Source organism: Epargyreus clarus, unplaced genomic scaffold (genome assembly GCF_041222505.1).
Source record: "Epargyreus clarus isolate Ecla_fem2 unplaced genomic scaffold, WU_Ecla_fem_2.2 ptg000036l, whole genome shotgun sequence".
Taxonomy (NCBI): Eukaryota; Metazoa; Arthropoda; class Insecta; order Lepidoptera; family Hesperiidae; genus Epargyreus; species Epargyreus clarus.
The window spans coordinates 7069575-7093036 of record NW_027332241.1 but is presented as its reverse complement, the minus strand read 5'-3'; the positions used below and the strand labels follow the sequence as shown (position 1 = coordinate 7093036).

The 23462-nt window shown below is 37.6% G+C and overlaps 2 protein-coding genes across 2 annotated transcripts; one reads left to right on the top strand and one right to left on the bottom strand.

Annotated features, from left to right (window-relative positions):
* Window positions 1-7915: 7915 nt before the first annotated feature.
* Window positions 7916-19839, bottom strand: LOC140756845 (uncharacterized). Its single transcript, XM_073092374.1, has 10 exons — window positions 19721-19839; window positions 15689-15869; window positions 14747-14889; window positions 13781-13918; window positions 13159-13284; window positions 12329-12427; window positions 11694-11818; window positions 10448-10543; window positions 9692-9823; window positions 7916-9245 (listed from the first exon to the last, which is right to left on the bottom strand). The coding sequence occupies exons 1-10, from the start codon at window positions 19782-19784 to the stop codon at window positions 8394-8396; spliced, it is 1956 nt and encodes a 651-aa protein (XP_072948475.1). The 5' UTR covers window positions 19785-19839; the 3' UTR covers window positions 7916-8393.
* Window positions 19840-20108: 269 nt separating this feature from the next.
* pen-2 (presenilin enhancer, gamma-secretase subunit) lies at window positions 20109-22587 on the top strand. The gene is made up of 3 exons (XM_073092459.1): window positions 20109-20301; window positions 20947-21051; window positions 22124-22587. Exons 1-3 carry the CDS (start codon window positions 20241-20243, stop codon window positions 22261-22263), a joined length of 306 nt encoding a protein of 101 aa, XP_072948560.1. The 5' UTR covers window positions 20109-20240; the 3' UTR covers window positions 22264-22587.
* The last annotated feature ends 875 nt before the right edge of the window (window positions 22588-23462 follow it).

The window sequence follows — 23462 nt, the reverse complement described above, 5'->3', positions numbered from 1 at the left end:
GGACTGTACAACCCCGGATAGGATTAGATTCATATCTGAGATCGACCACAGATGCGCTACTGAGGACTAAGCTGGAACGCCTCTAAAAATGTCTCCTTTACCACACTTCAAACCAGAACACAGCAGCGCTAAACACTGCTGTTATTGGAAATAAGTGTGACGGTGGTGCCGCCGGAGTCGAACCACAAGGTTCTACCACCTTCACAAATATAATAACGCATTATATATATTTTTAATATAACAATGATTTACAAATACATATTTAAGTACTACTATATAAGTACTTATAGTCCGCGCCAAACTGCTAGTCCGCTCTGAAGTTGTGGCGAGCGGGTGTAGTCATACAATTAGCTATGGCGACGCGATTCATTTCTATATTCAGAGCGGACTAGCAGTTTGGCGCGGACTATACAAGAAATAGTGTTACGTGCTTTAGCTTTCAACAAATCTAGAAAATATGTGGGTATTTTGAAAAAAATGTGGATTTCAGTTTGATTTTAAAAAATACTTTATTTACCTAAGAAAGTATATAAAGAAAATATAGTATATATGAATATATAGAAGTATATAAAATAAAAATGGCCAAGTGCGAGTCGAACTCGCACACAGAGGGTTCCATGCCGTCATTTTTTATTTTTAGTACTTTTTTTGTCTCTCTCTATTATAGTATCTCATTTGTGTTGCAATTATCCGAATAAATGTTTCTTTCTTTCTTTCTTTCATAGCAGCCATAGAAGTAATTGCATTGTGAAAATTTGAATTGTCTACCTATTACGGTTCAATAGATAAAGCGAAAATTATCGAAAAATAGCGGTTTCTTGTATAGCAACGCCTCTTTACTTTTAAGCTTTTTTTTAGTTGGCGGTATTTTCAGATTTTTTTTGAAAAAACTGAAATCCACATCATTTCAACATCGCTAACAAAGTGTAATAGCAAAATATAGGGGTGGTTTCATCCCCTAACCAACGGCAGATCTCCGAATTATATAACCTCGTTATCAATACTCGATCTATGATAATTTGCTTACCAAAGATCACAATCGACTTATTCTAGTTTGCAGAATTTTCAAATGTCAATCTTTAGTACACAAAACGTAAGATAGATTGAATAATAATAACCGGCGATAAAGTACCTAAATCTACGCTTGATTTATCTAAACATTTATTTACAATTTGTTTAAAGAATGTTATAATAAAATACGTTAATTTTACTTTATTATTTGTGGCCATAGAATAAGTAAAAATAGACCCCCAATTTGATATAAATCTGGCATTACATATGTTTAATAAATCATACTATTGTAAGAGCCAATGTATTACCAGAGTAATGTAAAAGGCATACACTTGAAGTAATCAGCATAATGTTTGGGTCAATTGTCACAACGTTTGGGCCAATCAGTTCAATATTTAGACATTTTTCGTTGGATGGATGGTTGGGCCAACTAACGCAATGTTTGGACCAATCAGTTTAATATTTAGACATTTTTCGTTGGATGGATGGTTGGGCCAACTAACGCAATGTTTGGACCAATCAGTTCAATATTTAGACATTTTTCGTTGGATGAATGGTTGGGCCAACTAACGCAATGTTTGGACCAATCAGTTCAATATTTAGACATTTTTCGTTGGATGAATGGTTGGGCCAACTATCGCAATGTTTGGACCAATCAGTGCAATATTTAGACATTTTTCGTTGGATGAATGGTTGGGCCAACTATCGCAATGTTTGGACCAATCAGTGCAATATTTAGACAATTTTCGTTGGTTCAATGGTTGGGGCAACCAACGCAATGATTGGATCAATCAGTGCAATATTTAGACAATTTTCGTTGGTTTAATAGTTGAGCCAACCAACACAATGTTTCGACTAGCAGAATGTTTGAGTCAAACGATGTAATGTTTCGGCCAATTAACACAATGTTTGGGCCAAAAACCGCAATGTGTGGCCCAATTCACGCCATTTCGCTCAAAAACGCTAAAGAAGTAAAACTTCTCACATGTGTACATAAGTACACACATGCTTCTTTTTGCGAATTGAACCAAATTATAATGTTTTATTTATTTTTTGGAAAACAATCGAAATTGCGTAATTGTATTTTCGATGTAATTCTATCAAATTTTTAAATGAAATTGTTTTTATTTACGCAATGTTTAAACATATTATTACTGTAATATTATTTCTTCAAGATATATGAACAATATTCATATTTACACATACTCTATTTGGTCAGATTTGCTACAAGTTGTTTCAATAAAAATGTATTCCAAAATGTCTACATATCTTCCCTCTCTTTCTTTCTGAAGTGTGTAAGCGAGACAGATATACAAAATGAATTTGAGAATACATTTTTAGTGGAACAAGTTATCGTTGAATCTATATTTATTCTAATGTGGTTACAACAAAATTATTAAAACTTGCAAGTTATGTAAAAGATTGCAATCTAAAATGGAGACATTTCTATATTTGTCTCTCTCACACATATCGAGAAAGAGCGAAAGAGAAATACAAATGCTGCTATTTTAGATAACAATGTTTATTGCGTCAAATAATTAATAAAGATTTTTTCCCCTTTTAAAATGAAGTTTTTTATTGAATGCTAATATACAGGGTGAATTTTTAAAACGGGCCTTCAGGGCCAAATCCGAAACTATAAGGATTAGCGAAAAATGCTGAAAGGAGTTACGAGGCCGATTTTGATAAAAACTAAAACTGCATCATTACTTTTTAAAAATAACTTTTTCCCTAGCCGGGAATCGAACGAGTTCATTTTGAAAAAAAAATGCACCCTCTATATTATTCCACTATTTGATAGTGTTGCTTATAAGGATCAAAATCTGGAAAGTAATGATAAATGACAAACTAAAGGAAAAGCCTCAAATTTAAGAAAATACAATTTTTTTCATATTAATTTGGCAGTTAAGTTCCCGCCATTCATCAATTTAAATATTTCGTGTATTAACATTTTTTTGGCTCAATGTTTTTAATCATTAGAAATGGACGTTTTGTTTCCCAATAATTTATATTTTTATGTCCGACTTAGCTATGGGCGGAGTTTCGTTTAATACAGATGTAAAGTTGACAATTTGCGAGAATTACTTTTTAGAGTCAAATCCGAGTAATTACAAAAAAAAGAGATATAGAAAATCATATTTAACGTTGAAACGAAGTTGTAAACAACAAACAATAAGAATTTACTATTTAATCAGTTATCTATTTTCATTAAAAAATAAATCCTAAAAACGGCGGTAACTTATTTGCCAAACTATTACTTTCTCATACTAAGCCGTATGTCATAGTCATAACATCGAATAATTAGTTGATTAACCAACAAATTCTTCAATGGTATGACTTATGTATGTTTCTAAAGAATTATACATAAATCATTTGTTATGTATAATCCTTAAGGATTAGTATGCCAATGTATGGAAAAATACGTATTTTCATCAAAATTTTCCTTTTCCTTTAATTTGTCAAATAATATTACTTCCTAGAATTTGATCCTTATAAGCGACACTATCAGATAGTCGAATAATATAGAGGTGTAATTTTTTTCAAAATGAACTCGTTCGATTCCCGGCTAAGGAAAAAAATATTTTAAAAAAGTAATGATGCAGTTTTAGTTTTTATCAAAATCGGCCTCGTAACTCCTTTCAGCATTTTTCGCTAATCCTTATAGTTTCGGATTTGGCCCTGAAGGCCCGTTTTAAAAATTCACCCTGTATATATATATATATAAACTATATATATATAATGACTTTTTGTTCGTCTGTTTGTCACAGCCGTTTTACAGAAACTAAGTATGTAAAGAAAATTTTCAAGAATTATTTCATATTTTGCAATCAAAATATCTTTAAGTGCTGAGTATTTTTCAAAAAAATAATTCATACTCGTTGAAAAATGGTATATTTATATAAGTATAGTCCGCGCCAAACTGCTAGTCCGCTCTGAAGTTGTTGCGAGCAGGTGTAGTCATACAATTTGCTATGGCGACGCGATTCATTTCTATATTCAGAGCGGACTAGCAGTTTTACGCGGACTATACCTTATTATTTCAAACTTATTATATAAAAATGTCAAAAAACATTAAAATCTGTTAGCATTGTAGACATTTTCAATTTTGAAACTATATTTCTATAACTAATGGCATAAAAATAAATTTTCCAAAATTCCTATCTCAAAATTGACTTAACATTAACACAATTAAAACACGGTGATTAAGGTTAACATATCACTTAAAACTTAACAACGATGTTAAAAATAAAAATAAAATATTTACAATTTAATGTAGTGAGTATCCTAAATTGATAAAAATGATATTCACAAAAAATATATAAAAAAAACCTGCTAAATATTTTGAGTTATGGCAACACTGGACTTTTGCGTTTATATCTGCAGGCACTTCACGTTTCAGATACGTGGCGTATCAGACAGAATCGTTCTAGACTATTGTTCTACTACATATCCATCATCAACGCATTACTGTCCCACTGCTGGGCACGGGTCTCCTCTCAGAATAAGAAAGGATTAGGCCATAGTCCACCGCGCTGGACAAGTGCGTATTGGTAGACTTCACATACCTTTGAGATTTTTTTTATATAAATCGCTCAGGTATGCAGGTTTCCTCACAATGTTTTCCTTCACCGTTTTAAGCAAGTGATAATTAATCTCTAATACGCACATAACTTTGAAAAATCAAAAGTGCGTGCTATCTAGCACCATCTGGTGATGCTGATAATCGTCTAGGATTTGAACCTCGGACCCCTCGTTTGAGAGGCCGAGTTTCTAAACCTATTAGGCTATCACTGCTTTTTACAACTAGTATTGTATAGAAATATGATTCTGTCTGACCCGACACGTTCTGTGTCTGTAGGTATAAAACATTTAAATTATTTGTTTATAATAAAAGCGTGGTAAAACGACTTAAATCACATATACGCCCCTTAAATACGAACGCAGCATAATGAAGTTAAAAATGCATTTATTTTTTAAATATAGGAGTAGCAGACGAGCATGCAGTCCACCTGATGGTAAGTTGTTACTGCCGCCCGTGGACATCTGTAATCAACCTCAGATAGGATTAGATATTCCTACCTGACGTCGGCCACAGATGCGCCGCTACCCCTGAAGACTAAGCTGGAACTCGGAAAAGTATGTCTCCCTTACCACACCCTTCAAACCGGAACACAGCAGCCCCTAACACTGCTGTTATAACAGAAATAGGTGTGGCGGTGATGCCGCCGGAGTCAAGCCACAAAGGGTTCTACCACCTGCATAATTTGTACTTTCTTACCCAAAAGCGGAGGGTAATGTTGTTCGAACGTATGTGTGTATGTCTCATTCTTTGTCACGCTGCAGCACAAACGGCTTGACGGATTTAAAATTTTGTCTGTTTGTCTGTCCGCCTGTATGTTTGTTCTTTAATCTCCTAAACGGCTCAACCTATTTTGATGGTACTTTCACTGGCAATTAGATTATATTATACGGAGTAATAAATGCTACTTTCATTTTGGAAAAACAATTAGGGCTCCGCGCAAAAACATAAAATCCACGATACCTATAGTATTTAACTAACCCTTTTTAACGCAAGTGAAACCGAAGGGCATGGTTTGATGGTTTGAACCTAAAGGGCGTATCTGTGATTTTAATCTATAAGAGCTGCTTCTAACTTTGTGCAAAATATTTAAGTGCGTTTTTTAGTTCAAAATATTAGTATTGAGCGGACTTTTGGAAGGTGGCAGAACTCTTCGTGGTTCGACTCCGGCGGCACCACCGCCACACCTATTTCTGTTTCAATAGCTGCTGTATTCTGGATTGAAGGGTGTGCGTACCACATAAAACTTGCACTTAAAGAAAATCCGTATCTGTAGTCAACCCCAGATAGATTCCTATCTCAGGTCGGCCACAACGTTACCACCCCTGAGGATTACGCTGGAACGCCTCGAAAAAGTAGGCCTTACCACACTTCAAACCAGAACACAGCAACGCTACACTGCTGTTATAACAGAAATAGGTGTGGCGGTGGTGCCGAAGACTAACCACAGAGAAATCTATCTTCAAACCTAAAGTCCCTCTCAATATTAATATCCAAACTAATCTAGAACTCCATAAAAAAACTGAACTATATTTTTCTAAAAAAAACCCAAAATTTTCATTTACTAATAAAAATATATTATAATAATTATCATTAAATATATACAGAACATATCTTTCATTACCCGATGACCGAAAATTAATTATATTTTAACATTTACATCTACAAATGGAAGTAAAATTATTATAATGTTATTAAAAATCATAGTTGCCGATATAGTCTTGTTAAAAAAATAGGACGGGTCATAGGGCTAGGTACCGAATCGACTCCTAACAAACTATGTTATCACATCAGTCGAATACATCTTATGTGAATTTATGCACATAAATATTATTGGTTTTATTATATTAAGTTGTGTTTTATAAAGAAAATCAATCGAATGTGCGTTTAACAAGCGTGCAATTTATAACCACGCCAATCAGCGTGCAATATGAGCGTATAATTTACACCAATTAACTTTTAATCTGCACTAATGAACATACAATTTATTCTATCAGCGTGTAATCTACGTTGATTGGCATATAATCCATAGCATACACTGCAATTGACGTTCACAAGCGTGCAATATACACTAATCAGCGTGCAATATAATTCGACCTGTGTAAAATACACACCAATCGGCGTGCAATAGTCTCTCATTAGCGGGCAATGTACGTTCATCAGCGTGCAATATACACACATCAGCGTGCAATATACACACATCAGCGTGCAATATACACACATCAGCGTGCAATATACGTTCACCAGCGCGCAATATACACACATCAGCGTGCAATATATTTCAATTTGCGAACAATCGACGTCAATATATTACAGTTTAATGTGCGTGTAACCGACGCCTATCAGCGTGCAATACGCTCATCAAAATTCAATATACACTTATCAGCATACAATATCAGCGTGGAATCCTCAGATCTTACACATCACATTTTCACACACTTATCCTGTATAAGGATTAGGGTTGGAAAATATATATAAACGGTGACACTTATACTAAGGTCTTTTTTTTCTCTAAGAGGTCAGCCCCTAAACTATGTTCTCCCCAAGTTTGTCGTACTTACGAGACACTGTAGAATAAGACTTAGCACTATTAGGAGTCGATTCGATTCCTTCGTCCATGTTCGACGGTTAAACAATAAAAAAATATAATAAAATATGCATTTACATAAGGCAAGCGAATGAATGGCAAAAACAAGTTGATACGGAAATCAACTCTATGCATGTAATAATAAGTGCTATAGTAAAATTGGTATTAGGACGTCACAGTGACGTCACAAGATTAGGGGAGAAAGGGGTATATCCTTAACTCCCCTATCTTTTAATAATGGTAAAAATATGACGAAATTATGACGTCATACTTTTAGGGTAGAAAGGGATATACCCCTACTTCCTCTAACTTTGAAAGGTAAATAATGGAAATATTGGTAAAGAACCAAACCATGACGTCACGTGTATAGGGGAGAAAGGGTTACCCATTCCTTCCTTAACGTTGAAACGTAAATAATAGTAGTATTGGTAAAGGACGAAACTATGACGTCACGAGTTTGGAGGAGAAAGGGGTATACTTTGTAACGTAACTATGACGTCGAAAGGTCTATGAGGTCGAAACTATGACGTCATTCATGTAGGGAAGAAAGTGGTATACCTCCGCTAACTTAGAAACGTAAATATAATCTTGGTAAAGTTAGGACGAAACTATGACGTCACACATTTAGGGGAGAAAGGGGTATATCCCTACCTCCTCTAACTTTCAAACAAATAATAATATTGGTAAAGGTTTCGTATTGAAAGGTTTTGTATTGAAAGTCAATGTTTCGTATTGACGTCATAGGTTTAAGGGAGAAACGGGTACACCTCTAACATCCGTAGTATTGATTTATTGCGTTATTAGGAACGGCGTTAAAACTAACGTCAATGACGTCATTATTGATTTATTGCGTCATTAGGGGCGCCGTTAGATTTACTCAACTTCAACGCATTTTTATATTATTCAAACAATTATTTTCATGACCTAATTATTGATGTATTGCGTCATTAGGAACGGCGTTAAAACTAACGTCAAACATTTAAACTCATTTTTATATTACTAACAGTTATTTCGATGACGTCATTATCAAATAAATACGTCATTAGGTGCGGCGTTAAACTTACTTAACTTCAACGCATTTCTATACCATGAAAACAATTATTCTCATTGTTGATTTATTGCGTCATTACGTACGGCGTTAAAACGCCAAACATTTCAACACCTTCTATATCATTCAAACAAATCCTTCAACCGGTAAATTAAATAACGTCAGTATTACATCCTAACATTATTGACGTCATGGACGTTAACGTCGAACCTCATAGTCGTGTCGTTCGCGTTAAAATCACTATCGATCGCCGGCAAGTTGTCTATAACAGAGCTTATGCTTTCCGGCACATTATCATTTACGTCAATTACGTCAATGCCATTAGCAGTGACGTTATTGGTAGTGACGTCATTCGTTGCGTTGGCGTTGACGTCGACGCCTGACGCGAGATCTTCATAATTAGGCGGCATTTCGACATTATTCCTCGCTTCTTCGTCTACGTTGGGTGAACTAATGTCCCTATTTAGTCCCTCGCGACTGAGGTATTCTGGGGGAGGACCATATACTTTGTACCTCATGGCCTCAGTGTACGGGGGTGGTCTTACCTGGGTATCTGACAGAACGGGGTAGTTTTCGAAATTAGCCCCTAATAGTCTAATCGTCCTACCATTAAGTGTATAAGTCTCATTAGAGTTTAGTCTAACGAAGTCTAGATCATCTATGTTGATCTCGGCGACATTCGGAGTGTCCGGTCTGGGTTCCTCCGATCTCCGGCCGAATCTAGGTAGACTGAACTGGAACCTACCTAGCTGGAGCGTTAAGGGTTGCGCCTGGGTGAGGTGGCCCATGACCCTATCAAGGGTATTTCGCCGCATTGCCCTTCGCCTGAAGAACTCCACCGGCGTTCCCATATAGTTCAAATCCCTACCACAGGTGCTTATGTCTGGATTGGTGAAGAAGTTGAGGTCGCAGTACGTAGGGCTGCGGTAGTTGTCCAGGGTTCGACTCCTGGTCGGTGTATTCGTTAGTGACGTGGGGCGGACGTCTGTCATCTCCACGTCGCAGCATTGGGTTGGTACCTAGGAACAGAAATATTTAAAATTTTTTTTTTTTGTGTATATAGGAGTAGCAGATGCATGCAGCCTACCTGATGGTAAGCTACTGCCGTATCATTTGTACAACCCCAGATAGAATTAGATTCCTTGTGCAAGGTAGGGATTTCGATCTGTGATCGATAAATAATGGAAGAATCGATTTTATGGTACATAATAGAAGGATCACTTTTATTCTTCAATATAGCCACAGTAACAATAAAATAAAACAAAAATCTATTTTTAAGAAATCTATCAAAAATTTCCAATATTATTGTGACTCGACTTTAATTTAAATCGATACTTCCCTTTCAGAATTAACTTAGTTAAAAAAAAACACTTTGTGACTCGACATCCATCCACTGGAATAGATTCCAAAATCGATATTTCCCCTCATGAAGACTCTTAGTGGCAGATTCAATACACGAACTCACCTGACGGTACCTCGATGAGAATATAGCCGAGAGCCGGGCCAGTCCAAACCCACTGTTGGGACAGTCCGGGGTGCCCACGTCTGGGATCTCCGTACCCGGCGTGGAGTCTTGTGGGGAGTCCGGGGTGCATGTCTGTGGATAATAGAGTGGTTGTTAGAGTAGGTGGCACCACTGTCACACTTATATTGTAATAACAGTAGTTTTAAGCGCTGCTGTGTGCTAGTTTGAAGTGTGTGGTAAGAGAAACACTTATACGTCAAAAATCGACTTTTAATAAAGAAAAAATTTAGGCAGACACATATTTCACTTACGCAGAAATTGTGAGACTTCACTCTTTCGTAGGGGCAAATATTTCTAGTAGGCAGAAATTGTCATTATCTTTAGTAGAAAATCTTTGTAGCAGGCCAAAACAAGAAACATTTTCGTTATTTTTTTTTTAATTTACTGTATTCTGGTTTTACAAACACTGTATATGACAATTTACGTACTAATCAGGTTTATAATTATTCTGGAAATACTATTATATAATAAAAGATTCAATGACAGTTCCATTGAAATTTGTTATTTTCTCTGACAATCCATTCTTTGAAAACTTATTCTTTAAACAATATAATATCCTTCTTTCTTTTATATAGTTTCCCGCTACATTGCTGCTCACCAGCAATTAAATACTCTTATTAACTGAAAATAACCAAAAAAGTATTGTACCAAAAATATACCCTTACAGTTATATGGACTGATAGGTCCTATGCTCACCTGTAAGGGCTGTCTCACAGGGCTGGACAGGGCCGCGGTGGGCTCCAACAGTCTTGTCGCTTCGTATCTAGGTGGGTAGCGCGCCTGGAACAATTGCTATTTTGAAAAAATAACTTCCTGTTAATTGTGTGCATAATGTAAAGAGAATTTTATTGGGGTCAAATTTAATCGTGGGATTTTGGATTGCCTATAAATAATCGCGGGATTTGGGGATAGACCTGGGATTGCAAACAACGAATGAGTAAAATGTAAGAAAATCACCTTTTTAAGAATTTTATAAAAAAAAAAAACTTTTTTATTGGTTTACAAATTGAATGTAACACTACAGATCCAACATTAAAAAAATCAATAAGTAACTGTATAGTGTCCATTACAAAGAAAGTGAACACAGCTTACAAAGAGAGAATAAAACGTTGGACAAAAAAAAACCAGTCATAACATATTGTTGAATCCCGGAAATGCTGGGTTTCGTCTGGCGTATCGAAAACCCAACATTCTGGATTTGGGTTTTTCAACTTGTCTATTTCTATATTCTTCCTTCCTATTACCACCATCGCTACCATGTCGTCCCTCCCCCCCTGTTCCCCCCCCCCCTGTATCTGTCCCCCCCACTCCTCTCGTTCCAAGGGCTCACTAACGCTAATTCGCGGGCGAGTGGGAGTGCCGAGGGGGACCCGTGCTCTCCTCGTCTCGCTAATATCTACAATTTGCTATTGCGACGAGCCTCGTTTTTACATTCAAAGAGGACTATACTCTGATTCATAATTAGGTGTCCAAAATGTAAACAAACAAATGTCACTATCAAAATTAACAAGAAACAAAAACTTTAGCAAACTCAACAAAAAACGAAAATTTTACAATTATTCACAATTTAACGAACGTGCTATGAAAACGATAATACATTTGAGTTCGATTAAAATCACGAAAATGAATAACATCAGCTACGAAACTTAAAAATGACGGCACAAGAAATGTCTTGGGTTCCGATTGTGTTACCATTATCACATTTTAATTTTCTACCATAAACTTTATTTTTTATTATTATTACTGTATGGAACGAAATTGAGGTGATATAAATATTAGAAAATATGAATTAATCTTAATTTATTTAGATTATTATTTTATTATTATTGTATTACTTAAATATCGACAAAAATAAAAACTACTATTTCTAACGTATTTTCCTGATAGGTCAACACCTTTGTTTACATTTTGGACACCTAATTATGAATCAGACTATACTCACGGAGTAGTGGTGCGCGGTGGCGCGGCGCGCGGTCGCGTAGTCGCGCAGCGCGGCGCGCTTCATGTGCATCTTGCACAGCGCCGACACCAGCAGCACCACCGCTATCATGAAGATCAGCGCGCACGCTGCAACAAACAAGAAGCACATCAGTACAGGGTGAATTTTTTAAATGGGCCTACAGGGTCAAATCCCAATCTATAAAGATTAGCTAAAAATGGCAGCTAGGTAAATAGACAAAAGAAACATAAATGATGAATTTTTAGTTTTTATCAAAATCAACCAAGCTTGCAAGCATCAAAATCAAGCAAGGCTTTGGTCCTGAATTTGGCTCTGAGTTTTAAAAATTCACCCTGTATACACAAAGGGTAAAAACGGGACCTTATTACTAAACCTCCACTGCCTATAAGAGATTTATATCGTACGTAATAGATAAGTACTTACATTAATTAAATACTTTAAATATGATAATACGATAGTGATACACGCACTCTTATTTTTCATTAATTACACTGCTGAAATATAACTTCTCACGTTGTTACATAAGTACACACATGCTTCTTTCCACTCCCAGGTGTACTCACCTTTCCTACACGGTTTAAGCACATTGTAATTAATTTCTAGCCATATTTACTCACCAGTAACAGTATAAATGGTGCTCTGGATGAACCCGTAGTCGTCCGGCGCGTGACGATCCTCGAACAACGGTGGCAAGTCTGGTTCCACGTAGCCGCCTACTGGAAGAGACGACACACAGATGGTAGGGTTAAAACGATATGTTTAATTCAAAGTATTCATATTATAATCATTGTCAATACTATAAGTATTGTGATATCGAAAAAAATGTAAAGTGGGTATTGTTTGTTTTTTATCATATAAGAATATAAAATAATACGCAGATCCAGCGAAAGAAAAAAGAAACAAAAAATGTTTCAAATTAGTCGACGAAAAAAAGGTTAATTATCATTTTGCAATTATCGGTATATCGATAATTTCGCCAAATGCTGTTACTAGTGGTAGAACGCAGTCCATCTGATTGTAAGTATATAATGCCGCCCATTGACATCTAAAATCAAACCCAGATAAGATTGAGGTCGGCTGCAGGTGCGCCGTTACCCCTGAGGACTAAACTGGAACGCTTCGGATAAGTATGTCTCCCCTACCATATCCTTCAAACCAGGGATAGCGGCGCATCTGTGGCCGACCTCAGGTAGGAATATCTAATCCTATCTGGGGTTGATTACAGATATCCATGGGCGACAATAGCCACCCAGGTAGACTGCATGCTCGTCTGCTACTCCTATATAAAAAAAAAGTTGGACTGCACGCTCATTTAGCTCCATATCACAAAGAAAAAAGTATCTTTTTTTTCTTACTTTCCATCAGGTGGACTGCACGATCATTAAGCTCCATATCCCAAAAGAAAACATTTTCTTTTCAAACATTTACTGACAGTTTGTCAACTCACCCTCAACCCGCGCGTACTTCTTGTACTCCGCGCAGCAGGCGTGCTGCCGGCACAGCGCGTCGCCGGGCTGGCAGCACGCCGCCTCCGAGATGCAACGCCCCGACGAACAGTTCAACTTACCGCTACCTACACACATACATACAAAAAAAAATAGTTCAAACCTAAAATAAGTACAGATATCTCACCGCCTTGTAATTGAAGGAAGCCATTAAATGGCTTAAACGGCTGACAGTTCTGTCAGCCGTTTAAGGGCTGTCATGGTGTAAATTACGCGGAACAATGGCGACATGCGCTGTTAAGTGGTGCAAAAACACGAAATCGAAAAAAAAGTGCGGAGAAATATCGTTTTATTCGTAAATGATTTAAAAAGTACATTTTTTTAATATTTTTCAAACACGAAAATAGATAACAGTGACAATTTCAATTGTCAAAACTGGTTACATTTCCTTGTTAGGAGTAAAGGATCTTTACTAATCTATGGTATAAAAACGAAATAAAACGCTAAAATCAATATCGGTATACATCGATAACTACACATTTACTATTAAACACCTCAAAGAAGCGTAACTTCTCACATGTGTACACAAGTACACGCATGCTTCTCTCCATCTCTACAACTCACGCGAGCACGGGTTGGCCGCACACAGCGAGGGCGCCTCGTCCTCGGCGCGGAGACAGTCCCGGCGGCCGTCACACACGTACCCAGCGAGGACGCACCGCACACCGCACCAGAAGGCGCCACGAGCACACGCTGTGGGACCTGGAGGCGAAGGGGATGAAAGGGGTGATGACGTCATATGTTGGACCCTCAGGGGGTACGGGCGCGGTTCCAAGGGGGGTCACAGGGGTCATTACCGGGGACTGTACAATAAATACTAAAGTTAGAAAAAAGGGGCGTAATTAAACCAATTTTCCCAGTGACCGGCCCCCCAAATCTTATGCTACGATCGCGCCTGAGGGTGTACGCTAAAACTGACGCTGGTTCTTGCGTGTTGCTATTGACATAGATTCAGTGGCGTAACTACACCATGGAAAATCCGTGGCAAATGCATTGCATGGGGCCCAAGTACATTAGTGATTGTTTGGTCCTAACGACGTCTTTTAATTTTTAGATATTTTTGATCACTTTTGAACTCGCAGCCTCAGGCCCATTTTGCCAGTCCTGCCTCCCTATGGACGGCACTGCATGCATTCAATTTAAACCCCAATTGTCATGATTACAAAAGATGTTTTTATATAACTAATGGGTACTTAGATTTTAAGAAATAATTCATTGTAGTGGAAAATTTATAAACAAAAAGTAACATATTTATTTTGAACATTGATATTGATAGAATTTCAGTTACTAAATTAGATTAGTCATAGCTTAGCCCATTATTGCTAATTTTTATGAAATAACGTGTGACGTAGGGAAAATTAAATACTTGCCTATAAATTTGCATACCCAATTCCTGTTGTGGTTAATTACAGATATCCGACAGACAGATAGGTGGTTATAGTCATTTACTACCATGTGAACTGCGAACTAACTTACAAATTCAATTACAAAAATCATATTAAAATTAAAGTGAAAATAAAGCAGACTAACTTGGCGGTTGCACCAATATGTATTTGGTGACGCTGAACGGCGGCGCGGAACACATGTAGTGCCCGCTGTCACTGATCTGGAGCGCCGAGCGTTCCAGCTTGCTATTGGGTGACGGACCACTGGTTGGATCCACTGCAAATGGTCTGAAAGTTGAAAGTTATTGTAAGCTATTAAATTGTAAAAAAATAGAGTTTATAAGGTGGTAGAACCTCCTGTAGTTCGACTCTGGCGGCACCACCGCCAAACCTATTTCTGTTTTAACAGCAATGTACCGTGTGCTGCTGTTCTGGTTTGAAGGGTGTGGTAAGGGAGACATACATTTAGGAGGCCTCAGATAGGAATCTAATCCTATCTGGGGTTGATTACAGATGTCCATGGGCAACAGTAGCTACTTAACAAGTGGACTGCATACTCGTCTACTGCTCCTGTATTATAAAAAAAATCTGATGGTAAGTGATCATTGCCGCCTATGGACTTCTGTAACCAACTCCATATAGAACTGGTTCTACCTGAAGCCAATCACAGCATTTCCACTCCTGAAGGCTAAGGTCACCTCATATGTAAGTAAGTCCAAACCCTTCCCAACGAAATGCAGAACTGCTTCTCGCTAGAATAAGTTTGACGCTGGTAGAGTCCGCGTCAAACTGCTCATCCACTCCGAATATAGAAACGAGTAGCGTCGCAATAGCAAAATGGAGATATTAGCGGTACGAAGACAGCGCGGGACCCCCCGACACCCTCCGCTGCTCGCTCTCGCCGACGAGTACATGGCTGCGTTATTGTACCCTTACGTTGCTACGGAGTATATGCTTGTAGTTGTGTTCAACCACATTGGCTCTCTGACTGTGACACCTACGCGTATTAACTTCAGAGCGGACTTGAAGTTTGGCACGGACCTCCATTTGAACCAAAGTTCCACCACCTTTCTTCCCTTCTACTTACCTTCCAACAGACGTGCCATTATCACTGACGTAGTTCCACACGTAGACCCTGGGGGTGCTGTCCCCCCGGAGCTCGCAGACCAGCGTCAGGTTGTCCCCCACCCTCCGGACGAGCACGTCTGTGTACTCCAGGTCCCCGGGGCTGTAGAGCACCAGGGAAGGTTGTATCGCCTCTGTTGTACCTGGGCAATGGAAATAATATACCAATTAATACACTATGAGGTGACTGCAGCAATTAGCTGTTCTGGGGAACAATTAGTCTGGTACACGTCAGGGAACAAGGGCACTCTCAGACACAATATGGGCACACCATAGGGGCACAGACGTAGTAAGAAAACAGCAAGAAATAAAATAAAAAAATAAATAATAAAACTCTTTCAACACTCACAGCCCCACACTAGGATTCCCATTATCGTGGATGCTATGGACACACACAGACAAATACACAAACACCCAGACCCAGACACCTAAATTCATCATTCAGATTTCTGTCTGACTAGGGTTTGAACCCGGGACCCTCAGCGTCAGTCCGGTATGGTGACCGCTCCGCCACGCGGGTCGTCCAAATTAAAAGAATCTTAAGTTATTTTTCTTTTGGCAAGGAGTTGGCCTTCAAAAGGTACCCAGTGCCATGCCGATTTTTACCCACTAAAATCCTTCAGATGGCCGTCCTTACCGCTTCGAGATCTTTTCATAATAGTGTCTCATTTAGACTCTGCTCTTATCCGAAATCATTCGAAATTTTTATATTAGACTAGTGGTGCCCGCGGCTTCGCCCGTGTTATAAAAAAATAATCCGTTTTCCCGTGGGATTTCCGGGATAAAAACTATCCTATGTCCTTTCTCGGGTCTCAGACTATCTTTGTACAACATTCCATTCAAATCGGTTCAGTGGTTTAGGTTGAAGAAGAGACAGACAAACAGACAAAGTTACTTTCGCATTTATAATATTAGTAGGGATTTGGTTATGTTTCAGATATATTTTAATTTTGGATACTCGATAGTTTCGGTTATGGTTAGAGAGCTCCATACCATCTCAACTTTATACTTCACTCTACAATTCCTTATAAATTATATTTTACGTTAATTAAAGAAACTGCATACAAAAAAAATAAGTCATCACATAACAATTGTAATTACAGGTAAAATGTATATTTACGATACAGAAAAAACTAATTTACATTATAAGTGCAAGGCCTTGGATACCATTATCCTCATAACTGTGACGAAAATGGCCTTTTGTTTCCAATTAGGAAGTAAATGCAAATTTATTCTGCCTCCACTGTTTATTTTGACACAGAAATTCCAATATGTGTATATATTTTTCTTATAACATAGGAATAGCAGACGAGCATGCAGTCCACCTGATGGTAAGTGGCTACTGCCGCCCATGGACATCTATAATCAACCCCAGATAGAATTACATTCCTACCTGAGGTCGTCCACAAGCGTTGCTACTGAGGACTGAGCTGAAACGGCTCAGATAAGTATGGCTCCCTTATCACACCCCTCAAACCAGAACACAGCAGAGCTAAACACTGCTGTTACTAGGCAGAAGAACAAAATAAAGGCAGGCTGTAATACTATTAATTAAATTTTATATACACATGTTTGTTTTTGAAGTTATACTTCTTTTGGTGCGTTTGGGAATTTTTTTTTTTTTTACTAAACTGTCAAGTTAAATCTACACCTTGAAGTTGGCTAGTGAATGTTTTTTATAATGCAGAAAAAGCTACCAACAAAGTATTTTTTGAGAGACATATAAATTTTTATAATATACAGCAAAGAAGTATAACTTCTCATGTGTGTACAGGAGTACACACATGCTGTCGTAGAAGTATCAAACGATGATGCAGTCTATCTGATGACTCACAGGCAGGTCACTGCTCAGAAGAACCTCTAATAGGAATATCCCTATTTCTGATTTATAACATTAGTTTACCGTTGCTGTGTTCTGGTTTAAAGGGTACCAAGAAAACTTATATGAATATTCCCCAGGGATAGTGTTGCATTTGTAGTCAACCTCAGGTAGCCCACAGATAATCCATTACCCCTGAGGACAAAGCTGGAACGCCTCAGAAAAGTATCCTTACCACACCCTTCAAACCAGAACATAGCAGCGCTTAACACTGCTATTAAGTGGAAATAGGTGTGACGGTGGTGCCACTGGCGTCATACCACAAACTAGTCACTTAATTCTCGCATTGCTTATACAATAACAATGTACAATTGCGAAACAATGAATAACTACAACTCTACATAATTGTACACCATTCTTTAGATAATGTGCACATTACTGAATAATTACTGTTATTGGTAATAAATGATTTATTAAGGTTGCATTATATTATACACTAACATTTATATGTAAGAAGTAATAAATTTTATGTTATAAATCATGAATACAGAATTTTATAGCTTTATGTTATATATAAAATTCTCTTGTCACGATGTTAGTTACCGTACTCCTCCGAACTGACTTTACCAAATTTTATATGCATATTCAGTAGATCTGCCAATCGGCTACTATCTATTTTTCATACCCCTAAGTAATAAGGGTTGTTCACCCTGAACATTTTTTTATTTATATGGCAACACAACGTTTGCCGGGTCAGCTAGTTATCTAAAATGTGGTATAAGGGACTTTTTTTATAGTTTAACCTAACAATGAGGCTGACGTGCTACCTGATTGGAAATTGTCAACACCGCCTATGAACATTTGCAACACCAGAGGAGCCAATGCATCGCAGGCTTTGTATGAGAGCTCTTTTTGCACCTTTTTTGAAGAGCTCCATGTCATAGCGCTCTGGGAATACCTCAGAGGAAGCTCATTCCACATCTAGTATAGTTACAATTCATACTATTTCTAGTGTGATGCAGTTCTGCTTTCCATGGAAGGGTGTGGACTGACTTACATATGAGGCGACCTTAGCCCTCAGGAATGGCAACGCTGTGATTGGTTTCAGGTAGAACCTGCTCTGTATGGAGTTGGTTACAGATTTTTTTTTTTAAATATGGGAATAGCAGACGAGCATGATGCTAAATGGCTACTGCTGCCCATGGACATCTGTAATGAACCCCAGATGAGATTAGATATTCCTACTTGAGGTCGTCCACAGATGCGCCGCTACCCCTGAAGACTAAGCTGGAACGCCTCGGAAAAGTCTGTCTCCCTTACTACACCTTTCAAAACGGAACACAGCAGCGCCTAACACTACTGTTATTAGGTAGAAATAGATGTGGCGGTGGTGCCGCTAGAGTCGAACCACAAAGGGTTCTACCACCTTGAAAACACCTTGGTTACAGATGTTTCTGGGCTGCTGTGACTACTTACCATTAGGTGGACTGCAAGCTCATTTGTAACTACAATCTGTTACAAACTTTCAGCTTCAGTCAGAATTTACTAAAACTACAAAAGTTACTAAACTAAAAGTTTTTGCGCAAGGTTTTTTTGGACGAAATTGTCTGAAACCGATGATATTACCATAATATTTTTGACTGAACCCAAGTACAGAACTGGTTCTCTATAAAAAATTAAGGATAATGTATTTGCTAATAAATACCAAATTTAAGAAATATCAAGAAATAAGTCCTCTAAATATATAACTTAAGCTCATAAGCTAATATTTGATGATAAAACCTGTTTAAAAAAATTGTTGACAAAATTGAATTTGTGTAGCTAAGTCGTATAGACGAGTTATTTGTGGAATTTATAGTAACTGTACTTTTTATTAGTTTATAGATGAGGCCTATCGCAAAAAGTGAAAGGATAAAAAACATATAGAAAAAATATACCGTTAAAAAATTTGGCAAAAACAAACATTTATGATGTTTGAAATCAACTTAAATCGATGATAATTTGGGACTAGCCTTCAAATAAACGTATGACCAAGCACATTGAAGCGCTCAAATAACAGATCAAGGCCTTAAATTCAAACAAAAGTGCTAAAAACACAAAAAAATTGGACCAAACATTTCGACGTATTATCATATAAATTACATTTAATAAAAAAAACGTTTGCGTTGTACTCACATGTTTTTGAATTTAAAAGAATGACGGCAATACACAGAAATACATGTTTGATTGTCTCAAACATTTTTATTTAATTTACATTTTCACTAAACTGACTGACATTCAATCACATATTACGCCATTTTTGTTTCGATGGGAAGGTTTCGTTTCACGCTAAGAATCTAATGTAAACATTGATATTCCTAAACTTCCTGGAAAAGTTTTAATGATTTAAAATTTATTCTCATATGAAATTTATTCTCAAAATTTATTTATGTTTTTACTTGAATTTTACTTCATCATTTAATTTTTTGAGTTGACAGATAAAAAATATTTTTTCTATCTGTATTTACTGTCAATTTTTACTAAAACTGTCACTTTGACAGTTTGACTATCTCAAAATGACGTAAATGCATTTCCTTTTGCAATTTTGCATTTCTATGAATGATAGATTACGATTGTTGATTGATTTTTACTGAATTATTGATATTTATGTCATAAAAGTGTTAAAAACGTCAAGAACTGACACCGTATTGCAAAAATGGATTTAAATAAAATCCCGAATGACCAAAAATTGGATTTATGTCGATGGTATTTTAAAGGTACGTTAGATAGTTCTTAGACTGGTTTCTCTATATAGATAGACTAGCTTTTATCCGTTTTATCTATCCCTTGGGACCGGTAATTTTTTGGTATTAAAAGTTCCTAAGACCTTTTCTGAACCCCTGAAAGTGTATACAAAATTTCATGAAAATCGGTTATGTAGTTAAGAGGTTAAAGCGTCGCGAAAAAACAAACAAACTCACATTCGCATTTATAATGTTAATTGAGATAAGTCAAATCATAATTAAAAGCACCTTACATGAAATTTATAATGTGTTACTAGCCAAATAACATGTCAGTTACTATTCTTATTTCTGACGGCTATTTCTTAAAAATGTTGGTTGGTTTTGGTATGTTCAAAGTTGATAGAAACCTTCTTTGTTTGACTATGATGCAACTTCCAGAATTACTACAAAAATTTATGTATTGACAGCGTAGTGCTGCTGTGTTTTAATTTGAAGTGTGGTAAGGGAGACCATACTTTTTTGAAGCGTTCCAGCTTAGTCCTTAAGGGTAGCGGCACATCTGGGGCCGACTTCAGGAAAAACTCCTATCCTATCTACTATTGATTATATATGTCACTGACCATCAGGTGGACTGCATGCTTGCCTGCTATGTATACAGTATAAAAAATTTACTTGCAGTTGGACTGTTCTTCCTCCCCTTCGTGTGGGCAGTCAACAGCTGTTGGTTCTTCAAGGAGGCATTCATCAAACCACCATATGAACAACAGAAGCAGATAAAAAAATGTAAGTTACTATATATTTTTAAGTCTTCATTAATCCTATTTCTGTACTTCTGCTGGATGCAGGTCTCTTATCAGAGTAAGTGGGGATTAGGCCATAGTCATAGGCCAAGTGCAGATTGGTAAACCTCACACATGTTTGAGAACTTTGTTTTAGGAACACTCATGTGTGGCGGAGCGGCCACCATGCCGGTCTGACGCGCAGAGGGTCCCGGGTTCGATCCCCGGCCAGACAGATTTCTAAATCATGAATTTAGATTTGTGTTTCTGAATCTGGGTATTTGTGTATTTGTCTCTGTGTGTGTCCATAGCACCCACGATACAGGGAATCCTAGTGTGGGGCTGTGAGTGTAGAAAGCGTTATGTGTGTAGGTTTCTCTACAATCTTTTTCTTTAGTGTTAAAGCGAGTAAGAGAAAAGGGGTTTGAAGGCAACACACCTGATTTTAATGCATTCATGAGCACAAGGTATTTGCAAATAAGGCATAGTAATTTCAAAGGTGATAAAACCAGTTTGCTTCAACCGGGGCCCACGATAACATCTATTTCTACTGTAAAGCAGTTACATATGACGTAAGTCAGTCAGTGACATAGTCCTCAGGACTAGCAGCTGTGATCGGCTTCAGGTAGAACCTGTTCTATATGGAGTTACAGATGTCCATACAGTGACTTACCATCAGGTGAACTGCATGCATCTTCAATCAAATGAACCAATGAATGAATGAATGATTAGAAGATGGTAGAACCCTTTGTGGTTCGACTCCAGTCGCAGAACTGCGACACTTATTTCTGCCTCATTACAGCAGCGTTAAGCGCTGCTGTGTTCTGGTTTGAAGGGTGTGGCAAGGGTGACATATTTTTCCGAGGCGTTCCAACATAGTCCTCAGGGGTAGCGCAGCAGATGCGCATCTGTGGCCAAACTCAGGTAGGAATACCTAATCCTATCTGGGGTTGATTACAGATGTCCATATGGCAGTAGCCACTTACCATCAAGTGGACTGCATGCTCGTCTGCAACTACTTCATAAAAAAAAAAGGAAATGACACAGTAATAATTTATTTGTTTAATATCCAACAGATGTGATTGCAAGTGGCATAGGCTGCCTAGTGTGGACGGTAGCGCTGGCGGTGTGGACCACACTCTACCAAACACAGCGGGTGTCTTGGGGAGCTGTCGGTGACACACTCTCCTTCATCACGCCACTCGGTAGACCTTAAAGACCTTTGGGGAACAATGTATTAACTAATATGTATGTTTAGTTTATTAATTTAATGTTATTATTAATAAAATATTAGTGCAATTGCTATGTTGTCGGATATATAAGGCCTTCGTATGAAAATTGAAGTTGGTAGAACGCTTTGTGGTTCGACTCCAGCACAACCACACCTATTTCTGGTATAACAGCAGTGTTAAGCGCTGTGTTCTGGATTGAAGGGTGTGGTAAGGGTGACATACTTGTCGGTTTTCTAACTTAGTCCTCAGAAGTAGCGGCGCATCTGTGGCCGACTTCATGTGGTCTAGTCTGGGGTTGATTGCAGAAGTCCATGTCCATTTTTTTTGATGCAGATATATTTCGAAGCTTTCCTATTTAGTCCCCAGGGGCAGCAACTCATCTGTAACCTAACTTATCTAAGATATTAATTTAGTATATAGTGCCTATAAGCTAAGAATGATTGTATATTCAGTGAAGAAATAGTTTGAAACATCCAATGTATATTTCAATGCAGTTTGTGTTACATTATTTATTATAACTTTTATTAATCAAAACAGTCTTTTTTTTTGTTTTCTGCAATATATTACATAAATATAATCTTAATTTTAAACAATGATGTGAAAATAGTGGTAGGAAGGTGGTAGAACCCTTTCTGTTTCGGCTCCGGCGGCATCACCGCTACATCTATTTCTGCCGCATAACAGAAGCATTAAGCGCTGCTGTGTTCTGGTTTGAAGGGTGTGCTAAAGTAACATACTTTTCCGAGGCGTTCCAGCTTAGTCCTCAGGGGTAACAGCGCGTCTGTGGCCGACCTCGGGTAGGAATATCGAGTCCTATCTGGGTTTGATTACAGATGTCCATAGGCGGCAGTATCCACTTACCGTCAGGTGGACTGTATGCTCGTCTGCTACTCCTATACTATATAAAAATGTCCTTTTACAGAATCGTAAACTATGCACTTGATCATGTGCATGAGCCCATGTTGAGTTTCTGAGTTGGTACGATCAATTTTTGACAGATGGCGCCACTGTTATTCCAATGAAGGGACAAATTTTCAGTTGTATGTTACCTACCCATTGATGTATTTACCTGTATTACCTGTCATTGTATGTATGTATATCGTGTTTTTTTTTAAATCGCGGGCGAAGCCGCGGGCTCTACTAGTTTGACACTTAATAAATAAAAGAAAGTAATCAGTAATTT